We start from the raw sequence: 12556 nt of genomic DNA, 5'->3' as shown, positions 1-12556 counted from the left end.
TTAAGAGGCATGAATACCTAACTTATGACCTAAAGTCTGGTGGTGTCACGTTGCCTTCAAATAAGCTTCATTGGTCTCACCCACCCGCCTTCACCGTTCTTCTCCCTTCCTCCCCGCTACCTCATCAAACACCCTCCACCTTACCCGCCTCAACCCGATACTCCATCCACTCCATGCTCCCTAACGTATACGACATGATAATACAATCCCAGAAAACTAAGTGATTAAAACCATGTTTACGTTCCTCACTTGCAAACACCCGTCGTTATTTCTCCATCAATATCTATCAACACGTTCGAATAAAGCAACCAAAAATTACTAGCCGACTGTAACCATATATTCCCATGTCAACTATTTAACCAAATTACATATATCCATTGTCATCTTCCTTGTTTTATTTCCAGGTCATTAGATAACTAACGGGCAACTTTACTCGTTTATGCTCCTACCAACCATCTCCATACTCGATATAATTAGCCTTCATAGCAATTTTATGACACAATGGTCGTCGACCGTTTACACATTGTAATCGATACAACAACTATAAAGAAAAACTACGTGTGCCGATGAGTAAAATTATTACACTATGCTATGATCTCCCAAACCTAGTAGCCAGCTCTCATCTTATTCTCTCCGATTATTAAAGTTGTTTTTTTTAAAGTTGCATTAATAAACTTAAAAAAAATTACATGTAGAGACATATCAAATCAACTATTAGCAAAATAATGATATAAATAGTTTTTCATATATAAATATGAATGAACTTTTTTAATCCATCCCATACAAGATATTAACATCCTCCATATTTATTTTAGCCTTGGGCCTTAAGTTTCTGTCGCAGCCTATCTATAATATATATAAACGAAAACATAAAAATTCTATGTGTCGCGATGTGGTCGGTCCCCCTTTTTTTGGAGTCACCAGATTTCCTTGATTTTTATGTGGAGGTTTCTCATGCATTTGACCCGAATTCATGGGTATGGGTCTAATCAAACCCATAATTTCTTAAACGGGTTATAACATCTCATTAAATTTAAAACTAATCTCACTAAATATTTGATATAAAAATCCTAAAAAGTAGGGATATATTAAAAATTAATATTTGATTTATTTAAAAAAGATATATATTATTTATAATTAAAAAACCAATTTTATAGTAAAAAGATAAACGGGTCTTGGGTCTCCTCAAACTCATATAGCTTCTGGTTATAACACTCGTTTATTTGTGAAACAATTTATCATCAAATCATATATATTATTAAGTTTCATAAAATAAAAATAATAATTCAAAAAATAAATAAATATTAGAAACAATATAAAACAACCCCCGTAAATAAACGAAACATTTAAAAGCTCTATGGTTGTTTCTTACATGTACTTAAGCCATCATATTGTTTTATTTGTAAATGAAGACTTTTCATGCATTTTATCCGAAATCACGGTATGTGTCTCACCATATATACCCAGATACCTTAAACGGGTTATAACATATCACTATTCTAAAAATAAATCTCACCAAGTTTTTGATACGCAAATCATATAAAATAGGGATATACTAAATAGTTATATCCAATTTTTTTGAAAAAATATATTTATAATAAGAAACAATTTTATAGTAAAAAAAATAAGCGCGTCATAGGTCTCAAACTCATAGTTTATAAACGGGTTATAAAATGTCAGTTATTTGTGAAACTATTTCATCATCAAACCTAAGTATATTATTAACTTTTTTTATAATAAATAAAGTTAAAACGAAAAAAAATATGAATATTAGACACGAAAAAGAAGCATAACCCCCGTAATACGGGGGATATATATTTTTTATTTATTAAACGACGGCGGCTCTCGTCTGCTAATAACAAAAAAAAGCCCAATATTTCAAAACTCTAAAACCCAAATATATAATCGTTCAACTACAGAGGACAGCATATTGATAACAAGATATGGCTACTGCCTTAAGTAAGGCAAACCCTCTTGTGTATGAAAAGAAGGAACGTCCGGCTCGAACCCGGCCCGGTGATGCCGGTTTCCATGAATATGAACCTGAACTCATTGACCAGTTAGAGATATTTGATATCCTTTTAAGTTAATTGCATTAGTTTTATAATATGAAATCATACTTGCAAATTTTATATGCTTGTGTCATCCTTAGTATTCTTACACCATATTAGAGATATTAAAGATCCCGAGCATCCTTATTCTCTAGAAGAGCTTAAAGTCGTCACGGAAGACGTTGATGACAAGCGTAGTTATGTTAGGTATGCTATTTCTTTCAATTCGCACCCCCTTCATGTTATTTGGAAAAAAGTGTGGGCTACATTTAATCCGTAGGCTAAGCCGGTGTTTTATTGGGTAGACTAAATATAACCTACAAGTGATACATGTCGCTCTCTAATTTAGTGGCAAAAAGAGCTGGCTAAGGCATAGCCAACATGGCGTGGCGTGATCTGATTGGGCTAAAAAGAGAAGTAATTTCTAGAAAGATATAGGCTAGATTTGGATTTTTTTTTTTTTTAAACATTGGTCTAACTATGTCTATTTTTTTATAACATAATTACTTTCTTTTTATTTTCAGTGTCACTTTCACCCCAACAATAGAGCATTGTAGCATGGCGAAACTTATTGGTCTTTGTTTGCGGGTTAAACTTATACGCAGCCTGCCTTCTCGTTTCAAGGTTTGTTACAATTACTTCCTTTAACATACTGATGAATCCTTTTAGACTTGGTACTTTTATGTATATATGTGTGTACTGAATGTTGGTTTGTATAGGTTGAAATAAGGGTGGCTTCTGGGACTCATAAAGAAGAAGATACATGTCTATCACTTGTTTTCTATCTGATATTTTATATAAATTTTATACGAATACATTGTTTAAAGATGTGGAAGAGGATGTTAATTAAGTCTTGTTTTCCTTTTGCTTTAATATGCAGTGAACAAGCAGTTGAATGATAAAGAACGAGTTGCTGCAGTTTTGGAGAACCCTAATCTGGTTGATATGGTTGATGAATGTTTAACTCCATCTTATGAATGAATTAATGTTGCATCCAATACAGGAACCAATGATGATCACTCATTTGAGTATTTGTACACTTAATTGCAGTTTTCTTCTAGCAAAAGTTTGTTTTTCATATCTTCATAATTATTTGTATACTTGTGGACGATTATTTGGATTTTGGAGATATGTACTAGCTAAGTTATTATTATTTTTTTTAATTCTTAACTTCTTTCATTATATAGAAACATAGATATTACATCAACATAGCAGGTAGGCGGGCATCAAGCTGCGCCGCCACCCCTTTCTGAATTGCAAACCCTAACCTGCTAAAGACATACCCCTGCCCCTTTGGAGTCGACACATTGCTATGCACAACCCGTTGGACCCTGGTTAGGAAACAGATAGCTTCCGGTGCCAAGGAGCCAAAGGTATCAAAAGCCAAAGAGACAAAAACATGTTGGTTCTCTTCGCAGGCTTTAGCATGTTTCTCCACCTTCTTCGTTTCAGCCCTTTTCATTGCTTGCCCAGCTACAAACCCATTATCCCTCAAACCAGCTAATAATAACCCCTGTGAGGTTATTATTATGTATTTTGATCTTGAGGAATTCAGCTCAATCACCACAATATTTCTTTTCTTGTTTACGCATGAATCATAAACCGCAAACCTTAGAACAACATTCTGTATTATTAATCCTAACATAAAAGAAACACCGAAAGGAGATCATTTGTTTGTATGAAACGGTAACAACGTACAAATCAAAACCTCTAAAAAATTACGGTACATAAGAGGCTCCTTTGAGAAAACCAAACGCGAAACATAAGAGGAATTAAGTTATATTTTCTCTTGGGGAGCTGCATATAATTAAATATTCAAAGCAATTGTTTCACTTTGTGTTCTTTTGTTCTATAGAAGCTAAGTAGGTAAGGTCGCAGGACATAAAAGAATGATGGATTGGCGGGTATGCATTAACCATCAGCATGGTAGCAGAAACCATTCAAAGAGAGGCACGCACTGCGCACAAAGAATCGGACTTTTATCGCTGACAAAAGTTACCATTAATGCCCCCAACTGTCACTATTAAAAGTGTGTACTCGCTATGGTTCATTTGAAAAGATTAATAAGGATCAGTCTATTGAGACACCCCATTTTTCTATTTACACACCCTTATATGGGTCATATTGATCAATATGAGGCATATCAGCCCATCTAATGGTCAATATGAACCATATGAACCTTAGTGTGAATTTTTTGTGTCTGATTAAGTTGGTTATAAGATGATATGTACCAATATGGATCATATGGGTAGATATGGACCATATGAACTATACTGTAATAATTTTTGGTGCGTATCAGTGTGAATTTTTTGTGTCTGATTAAGTTGGTTATAAAATGATATGTACCAATATATATCATATGGGTAGATATGGAAACTCATTACAACTGATATTTGACATGAAAAATTAAAATTTGCATAAATATATAATCAGTTTGTACATGCATAACAAAATTACAACTGATATTTGAAATTTAATATAGTCAACAACCTAAGCTATGGCTGTAGATCCTGAGCTGGCGGCAAATCCTGGGCGGGTGGCGAATCCTGAGCAGCGGGCGGATCCTGACCGGCCGCCTGATATTGTCGGGGCAATGCTAGTGGTCGTTCCTGTAATCCGTGGGCCTGTCTCAAATCCTTCAATGTCTCAACCGCCCACCCCAACAAGTCTTCAATGCGGTCGATCCGGCTACCATAGTCCTGAGCGAGTGCCCGTGCAGCCGGAGGCAAATCCAAATAGACGTCTTGAGGATACTGAGATTGTCGTCGTTGCATCTGCGGCTGAGGTGACGGTGGTATATCATGATCGATCGGATCGTCAGCATGAGCCCCGTCTTCACCTGGAAGCACCTCATGATAAACCGGGATCACCGCCGGTAATGGCACATGAACAAAAATCTTATGGTCCCTAGAGCAAAATCGAAGGGCCCCATTGAATATGCATGTACAACGCATGCTCACCGCCGATTTCTTATCGAACTTCTTTGACTGGATCGGCGGCGACAACCGTGTGTCCCAGTCCGGAAAGAGACCCAAAGATCGAGCGATAACGGTAATGTACGCCCCCCCCCCCCCCGGTATAATGACCCTCGCTTTTGACGATGATAGGAAGTCGCAAAGTAATTCGCCAAACACCTCGCGAGGGCGCACGGCCTCCGGTAGAGAAGACAATATAAGAAAAATATATCACAAGACGTGCATTGGTCACGCCTATAATCCCATGGTGCAATAGATGTAGTAATGAGCCTGTGTAAGTATCGGTAGAGAGGGTCTGTAATGGCGCTAACCTTCCCAGTCGATTTACCAAAAGGAGTGTCGGTAATCACCATCCAAAAACTAACAAGGGTTTGCCTATCGTATCATGTGACCCCCTCCGTGTAAAGTGGTGTCACCGTATCCGGCTCAGTGTACAAGCTGCTATGCCTCGTGAAGGCCGAAAGTGACATCTCATACCATTTTCCCGCTAAACGAAACCGAACCTCAACAAACAGGTCGTACGGGTCGTCCAACTCCTCTGTGGAACCTGCAAAGATACTTGTATGCGTTTGGGAAAACTTTATCACACGTGTTCATGAGTACTAGGTCCCTGTCTGTTATAATGACACACGGCTTCATACACTCTTCCAACATCGACTTGATCATCTCCAAGACCCATATGTAGTTTTCTTCCTTTTCATTCGAAACAAATGCATTAGCGATAGCAAACGACTGGTTTGTCGATGCCATACCCACAACTTGAATAAATGGAAGCTTATACATGTTGGTTTTGTAGGTGGCGTCAATCATCAACACATGCGGAAATGCACGCCACATCTTATAGGATAGTTCATGAACAAAGAAAACCTCCTCACCAACGTTTGTGGAGGGATTCTCCCGTGTGTAATAAGTGTATTTTTTCGTAAAAAGCAGGTGTTCGAGTTGCTGCATGGGAGATTCGCCGACTCTCTTTTCGGCATTAATCTTCTGAATAACATTGTGTATATCTTTTGAAAGGCACTTGCTCTTGGGGTTCTGTTTTGTTATGGTTTTCCAAATGTTACGTGTTGGGATGTTTTGTGCTGCCAGCTGCTCTACCAGTTTGTATTCATCCGAAGAAAGCCTTCTGGCATACGCGTAACCCTCTAGATTTTCAGAAGGACTGTGGTTATGTTCCTCGTTCAACACGTCTAACCTCCAAACCTTATGCTTTGTGTCGTACCACTCTTTAAGTGAGAAGGGGCAACCTATTTTTTTGCTGCCAGTTTTTCTCATTGTGGCTTTACTTTTGTTCTCGCCGCTAAGACTGCATTGAAGCCATACACTCGCGCCATTTTCTCCTTTTTTCTTCGATCTTTTAGTGACAATGACGTAACTGTTATCGGTTCCCCTATTCTTTACCCAATCCTTTAACTCTTCAAGGGAGTTAAATTCCTAAGAAAAAGACACATTTAGACTTAGATTTATGAAAATGGACTTAACTGAGTAGTTCTCATACCTGGTCAGTTTCGAACGAAACTATCGAGTAAGGGTCTTCCTCGTTATCCACTAACTCCTTCTTGATTTGTTCGTCTGCATATGCCTTGTCCGGATAGTTTTTCTGTACGTACGAGGGTTCACTACCGTAGCCGTAATCCTCGTAGTTTTGTTGTCCGTATGAAAGTTCACAACCGTATTCGTTTCTTGAACAATCGTGTTATGCATACGAAGGTTCACCCCCGTATCTATAGCTCATGTAATCATGTTGTTCGTACGAAGATTCACTGTGATGGAGAAGTTCCTGAAACATGTTTGTGGTTAAAAGGTGAGCATAAAGATAAAACCAATTGTAAATTAAGAAATAAATATTTTGCCTGGTTTAGGTCTGGCAACACGGGTCGATTGTCTTGTGAACGAAAACCAATGACGACCTCCTCGTTTAGGGCTGGCTGCATCGATTTCTCGTAAGAATTAGGAATGTCTGACTGATCATTAAAATTTTTCGCCAAAAAAATAGTTCCCGTCCCACCACGACATTGTGACAATTTTGACAATGAGTGTTATTACATGTGAAAGAGAATGAAGGTTATGTTTCTCACAGAGTCGTAGGTGATGGATGGTGTTATGGTGTTATATAATTACCTAATATGCTCCATATTGGGCAATATTGAGCATATAGACAGAAAAGACAGACTTGACTTGTGGTATGCATGTGATTTAGAGTAGGTAGGAAGATTCATGTTTTGGAGACCCGTATACACGTGATTATAAGTTGGTAGGAGGGAATATGTTTTTGTCTTCATAGAGGAAACAAGGTAAGCCTGATATGCACCATATTGACCAATATGGAGCATATTGTGGGAGATTAGACTTGTGGGACCCATTCACTTTCCATCTGATTCTGTGTATGAACAATCATGTATGACATAAAACACTTTTGTGTTTGATTTGAGGCCATTTATGCTCCATATGGGCAATACGGACCATATTGGGGGTGTCTAAATAGATGTGGGGTATGCCAATATCACGACCCATTAATAAACTTATCATCTCTTAATGTGAGAATTAGTGCACTATAATAATTAATAAAGTATACTTGTTCAGATGGTGCTTATCAAAACTTGCATTGACAACCTTTTTTGTTCAGATAATACTTACATAAACTCATGAAGACTTAACTACTAGTAATATGAAATTAAGCTAAGGGGTTGTTTGGCAAGTGCTGAGTCATTAAGTGTTGAATCAATAAGATGTCTGAATTATTAAGAGGGTCTGAATTAGTACAAGCTGAGCCGGTAAGTGCTGTTTGGTTTGACCTATGAATGCTCGTGCAGAAAGACTATTCTACCCTCGTGAACTATTATGTGCTGAATAAAATGTATGTGTTTAATCAGAGAGCTCTTATTACTGATTGTGCATCATGCATCGGCTTTTGGATCAAAATGCATTATAGCACATCTACCTTAATATCAACTTGCCGATAAGGTTCAAATGAATAGTAGTATAACAAATTTCTAAAACTACAGCTACAAAACTTCAAACCAATTAACCAAATAATAACTATATATTTATGAATTCGACAACATAAACAAAATGCATGATATCAATTTACAAAATTAAGCTTAATTATTAAACCACCTGTTTAATAACTACTATCTACTCTTTTACAATTTTCAAAACAATGTTTTTGGTTCATCATCAAAATTAAATTCAATATAATATAAATCAAAGATGCCAATTCAATCAGGTTAATATTACACTAAATTGGACACTAAAGTTCAATATCACAAATAAAATAATGAGAGTTAAATAAGGTTTAATTGAGAAGAATTGGAATAAAAAAAATTGTTATGATCCGTTTGTTTTTAATGAAATTGAAAATGGAAAACATCCCATCAAATTTTTTTGTGCGGTGTAGTCTAAGTTTCATTATTAAAGATTTTTTTTTATTTTTTTGTAAGTTATAAGATCCGGAGTTAGTTACATTAACTGAGTTTCGCCTCATACTCCATTCACATTAGATCGGCTTCACCGCTCTTTCCCTCCCTACCTGCCTCCTCACCAAAACACCCTCCCCGCTCCGATGATATATTCAACGATATACTTAAAATAAAATAAAACTTTATATATTAAAAGTTATAAAAGAAAAATCAAGTATAAGTAAAATTAGCTATAATAATATAATATTAAAAAAAGGAGGCTAAGCACATCTTTGACTATGTGTTTGGATGACAAACACATCGTTGATTATGTGTTTGAAGGCTTAACACATCATTTACAATGTGTTTGGAGACATAACACATCGCCGGTGATGCGTTAGAAGAATGACAAATCATTTTAGGGGGACAAATTTGGATTCTCCCTTCATTAAAGGGCTATTTTGGGTCTTTTCCCATTAAATAGTTGTTCCCCGACACATGTATATGTTGAAGCCGTGAATGAATTTGCAGCATTAAGAGTCCGTGATATACAGAAACTGAATTAAAACTTGGATTAACCTTGAAATCGTCTTTCAGATTAAATCAATTGAGAATGTTTAATTGGATAAATCCAGAATTTGAGATAAAATAATTTGATAATGTCGATCTGTGAAAAAAGAACAGTATCGTGGCATGCGAGCTAGGAATATAAACGAGCCGAGCCTAAGCTTGGCTCGTTTAGACTTACGAGAGCTCAGCTCATTTCGAGCTCTTTTTCTAAAGCTCGAGTTCGGCTCGTGAGATATTTTTTCATGCTCAGGCTTGGCTATTTTATTTATTAGTTTAAAAACATTTTTAGTCGTTTTTATATATTTTAACGAACCTAAGCTTAACTCAAGCTCATGTAATACCTTAAACGAACTAAAGCTATATGCTCGACCTCGGTTGTGCGATGTAAAATTAAAACATAGAAGTTCAAAAGAGGAAATTCTTAAAAATACACAAGGCTTAGCCAGTCAGCCTAAATGAGCTTCCCAATAATAATACTCAAGTTCTAACTCAATAACTAAACGAGCTTTGTTTGAGGTTCGGGCTCGGCTCGAGCTTAAAAAAGCTCGACTAATTTCAACCCTTTTATTAATCTAAGCTCAATTAGTTCACAAACAGTTTGGCTCGTTTACGCCCATCACCCGTAGCAAAATTAATTGAGCTTCATGTTTTGTCACAACTCACAAGATTGTTGGGTCTGATTGGAGATATAAACAAACCCGGTTCAATTGGATATATAGAAAACAAACCGGGTTTTATTTTTTGACAAAACCTGTCGAGAACAACATAAACGGGATCAAAGTGTTGTGTTACAAATTCATTCACGGCTTCAACAAACACAACCCAACACGTAATAATAATAATAATAATAATAATAATAATAATAATATAGGGATTTGCAAATTCAATTAAATTCTAACAGGTTCGTTCTCCATCTCTGATTTTCTATACTATATATTTTTATATCAAAATACCCAATTTTAAAACCCTAAAAACCCAAATAAATAACTGTTGTAACTGCAGAAGACAACAAATTGATAACAAAATATGGCTCCTGCCTTAATCAACGCAAACCCTGTTGTGTATGAAAAGAAGGAACGCCCGGCTCGAACCCGACCCGGTGATGCCGGTTTTGATGAATATGAACCTGAACTCATTGACCAGTTGGAAATATTTGATATCCTTTTAAGTTAATTACTTTTAGTTTTATTATATGAAATCGTACTTTGTAATTTTGATATACAATATGATTGTGTTATCCTTTGGGGTGCAAATGAGCCGAGCTGCTCGCGAGCTACTTGAGATCGGCTCGTTAAAAAGCTCGTTCAAGCCGAGCTTTATCGAGCCCGAGCCCGAGCCCGAGCTCAAGCCTAAAAATAAGCTCGTTTAATAAACGAGCCCGACCTTTATTTATCAAGCTCGAGCCGGCTCGCGAGCCTAAACGAGCCTGCCATTTATATAATTTTTTAAAAATATATATTTAATAAATATTAATTAATAAATATAATGCTATGAAAAAATAAATAAAAATAACTAAATACTATATATTCTTTTATACATAAAACTATAATAGAAAAAATATATATAATAATTATAATTATATAAAAAAAACAATTGATAAATAGTAAACGAGCCGAGCCCGAGCCGAGCTCGAGCTTCAAAATCCATTCACGAGCCGAGCTCGAGCTCGAGCTCTGTGTAAGTTAAACGAGTCGAGCTCGAGCCTAGTCGAGCTCGGGCTCGGCTCGGCTCGTTTGCACCCCTAGTTATCCTTAATATTCTTACACCATATTAGATATTAAGGATCCTGAGCATCCTTATTCTCTTGAAGAGCTTAAAGTGATTACGGAAGACGCTATTGATGTAGATGACAAGCGAAGTTATGTTCGGTTAGTTATTTTTTTCCGCCTCGTTCATGTTATTGTGAAAGCATAGGCTAAAATGTGAGCGGGTAGTCAGTAAATTTTAATCGTAGGCTAAGCTGGCGTGTTATTGGGTGGGCTAAATATGTCCTACAAGTTGGCTAAGCCTTAGCCAGCACTTTTTACCGTAAGTCTTTTAGTTAGGGGTGTTGTTTGGGTTTTGGGCTTTTTTGGGTCGGCTTATTCGGGTTTTATGTTATGGGAATCCTGCTCGTTTACCGAACCAAATAAGATTTGGGTTAATCGGTTTCGGGTTTTTTGGGAGGGTTAATCAGTATTTGGGTTTCTAAGTGCAAGTTAGAATGCATACTTTGCGATTTAACTTAGCATGGTATTTATTAGATAATAAGTTCAAAATGTCAAATATAAAAATCTCAATATGTTCATTCGTTGAAACTCACACAGTAAACACATATACTAACTAAAAAATCTCAAATGTCAAAGGGCATCAACCAATCATATAAACTAAAAAGAAAACGTTAAATCGTCATGTTCACACCGAAAACATATGGGAGGAAAACTAGACTTATTGATTACGTATGTATATGACTATTTGTATAATTGATGTTTTTATGGACATTCTGGTTAATCACCCCGACTAATTGGGTTCGGGTTTGGGTTAATTATGGCCGGGCTTGGTATTTGGGTTTAGGGTAAAAAGTGCTGGCTAAGGCTTAGCCAACTTGTCCTACGTGGCACGTTCTGGTTGGACGAAAAAGGGAACATCTAGAAAGATGTAGGCTAAACTTGGATGTCAAATTTTTTTAGAACCTGGTCAACTATGTCTATTTTGGTAACTTTCACGAGGAAGTAAAAAAGAAACATAAATACATAATTACTCTGTTATTTTCAGTGTGACTTTCACTCCAACGGTTGAGCATTGTAGCATGGCGACCATTATTGGCCTTTGTTTGCGTGTTAAACTTATGCGCAGCCTGCCTTCTCGTTTCAAGGTTTACCACAATCGCTTACTTTTGCATACTGTTAAGGTGCCATTGTTGCATGTAGATTTTGATCATGATGAAATATTTTGGTTTGTTTAGGTTGATATAAGGGTGGCTCCTGGGACTCATGCAACGGAAGATGCAGGTGTGTGATAACCTTGTTTGTTGGCAGTTAGACTTTTGCTTTAAAGATTTGGATGAGGATGCTAACTTTCATCTTCTTTTTGGCATGCAGTGAACAAACAGTTGAATGATAAAGAACGTGTCGCTGCAGCTTTGGAGAACCCTAATCTCGTCGATATGGTTGATGAATGTTTTAACCCCATCTTATGAATGAATGTTGCATTGCATTTCATTACAAGAACCAATCACTCGTTTGAGTATTTGTACACTTGCAGTTTTCTTCTAGCAACAGTTTGTTTTTCATATCTTTATAATTCTTTGTATACTTGTTGACAATTATTTGGAGAAAAGTATTAAGTTATTATTATTCTTTCTGATCTTGAGGAGTTCAGTTCAATCATCACCATTGTTTTTTTCTTGTTAACACATGCATAATAGACCATGTACCTTAAAAAATGGATATTCAAAGCTTCATTTTCTATTTATTTTTGTAACAACCAGCAAAGGCTAAGTTAAATACTTCAATATAACATAAAAGAAACACTGCAAGACCATTTTTTGTATGCAACTAATAGACGTGCACAAAAAAACCGG

At 36.4% G+C, this 12556-nt stretch overlaps 3 protein-coding genes across 3 annotated transcripts; 2 read left to right on the top strand and 1 right to left on the bottom strand.

The window, feature by feature from the left end:
- The first annotated feature begins 1931 nt into the window (after nucleotides 1-1931).
- LOC143563360 (protein AE7-like) lies at nucleotides 1932-3825 on the top strand. The gene is made up of 6 exons (XM_077050919.1): nucleotides 1932-2085; nucleotides 2174-2258; nucleotides 2576-2675; nucleotides 2771-2816; nucleotides 2932-3183; nucleotides 3572-3825. Exons 1-5 carry the CDS (start codon nucleotides 1944-1946, stop codon nucleotides 3030-3032), a joined length of 474 nt encoding a protein of 157 aa, XP_076907034.1. The 5' UTR covers nucleotides 1932-1943; the 3' UTR covers nucleotides 3033-3183; nucleotides 3572-3825.
- A 1584-nt stretch (nucleotides 3826-5409) lies between these two features.
- LOC143562084 (uncharacterized) lies at nucleotides 5410-7161 on the bottom strand. Its single transcript, XM_077049998.1, has 4 exons — nucleotides 7148-7161; nucleotides 6525-6708; nucleotides 5668-6460; nucleotides 5410-5573 (listed from the first exon to the last, which is right to left on the bottom strand). The coding sequence occupies exons 1-4, from the start codon at nucleotides 7159-7161 to the stop codon at nucleotides 5410-5412; spliced, it is 1155 nt and encodes a 384-aa protein (XP_076906113.1).
- Nucleotides 7162-9950: 2789 nt separating this feature from the next.
- Nucleotides 9951-12334, top strand: LOC143563344 (protein AE7-like). The gene is made up of 5 exons (XM_077050908.1): nucleotides 9951-10162; nucleotides 10769-10862; nucleotides 11749-11848; nucleotides 11939-11984; nucleotides 12075-12334. Exons 1-5 carry the CDS (start codon nucleotides 10021-10023, stop codon nucleotides 12170-12172), a joined length of 480 nt encoding a protein of 159 aa, XP_076907023.1. The 5' UTR covers nucleotides 9951-10020; the 3' UTR covers nucleotides 12173-12334.
- The last annotated feature ends 222 nt before the right edge of the window (nucleotides 12335-12556 follow it).

Source organism: Bidens hawaiensis, unplaced genomic scaffold (assembly GCF_021521415.1).
Source record: "Bidens hawaiensis isolate Kalapana, Puna unplaced genomic scaffold, B.hawaiensis_p1.1 tig00001179_1, whole genome shotgun sequence".
Lineage (NCBI taxonomy): Eukaryota > Viridiplantae > Streptophyta > Magnoliopsida > Asterales > Asteraceae > Bidens > Bidens hawaiensis.
The sequence above is the reverse complement of the archived record's forward strand: the minus strand, read 5'-3'. Positions and strand labels throughout refer to the sequence as shown.

What these genes read in the sequence shown, in the direction of transcription:
- LOC143563344 (XM_077050908.1), top strand. Translation starts at nt 10,021, where the DNA reads ATGGCTCCTGCCTTAATCAACGCAAACCCTGTTGTGTATGAAAAGAAG. An exon ending in AATATTTGATATCCTTTTAA is followed by an intron (nt 10,163 to 10,768) that starts GTTAATTACTTT and finishes ACACCATATTAG; the next exon opens with ATATTAAGGATCCTGAGCAT. An exon ending in GCCTGCCTTCTCGTTTCAAG is followed by an intron (nt 11,849 to 11,938) that starts GTTTACCACAAT and finishes TGGTTTGTTTAG; the next exon opens with GTTGATATAAGGGTGGCTCC.
- LOC143562084 (XM_077049998.1), bottom strand. An exon ending in TTTCGTTCGAAACTGACCAG is followed by an intron (nt 6,461 to 6,524) that starts GTATGAGAACTA and finishes TCTTTTTCTTAG; the next exon opens with GAATTTAACTCCCTTGAAGA. An exon ending in CAAGTCGATGTTGGAAGAGT is followed by an intron (nt 5,574 to 5,667) that starts GTATGAAGCCGT and finishes GTATCTTTGCAG; the next exon opens with GTTCCACAGAGGAGTTGGAC.
- LOC143563360 (XM_077050919.1), top strand. Translation starts at nt 1,944, where the DNA reads ATGGCTACTGCCTTAAGTAAGGCAAACCCTCTTGTGTATGAAAAGAAG. An exon ending in GACAAGCGTAGTTATGTTAG is followed by an intron (nt 2,259 to 2,575) that starts GTATGCTATTTC and finishes TTTTATTTTCAG; the next exon opens with TGTCACTTTCACCCCAACAA. An exon ending in TCATAAAGAAGAAGATACAT is followed by an intron (nt 2,817 to 2,931) that starts GTCTATCACTTG and finishes TTTAATATGCAG; the next exon opens with TGAACAAGCAGTTGAATGAT.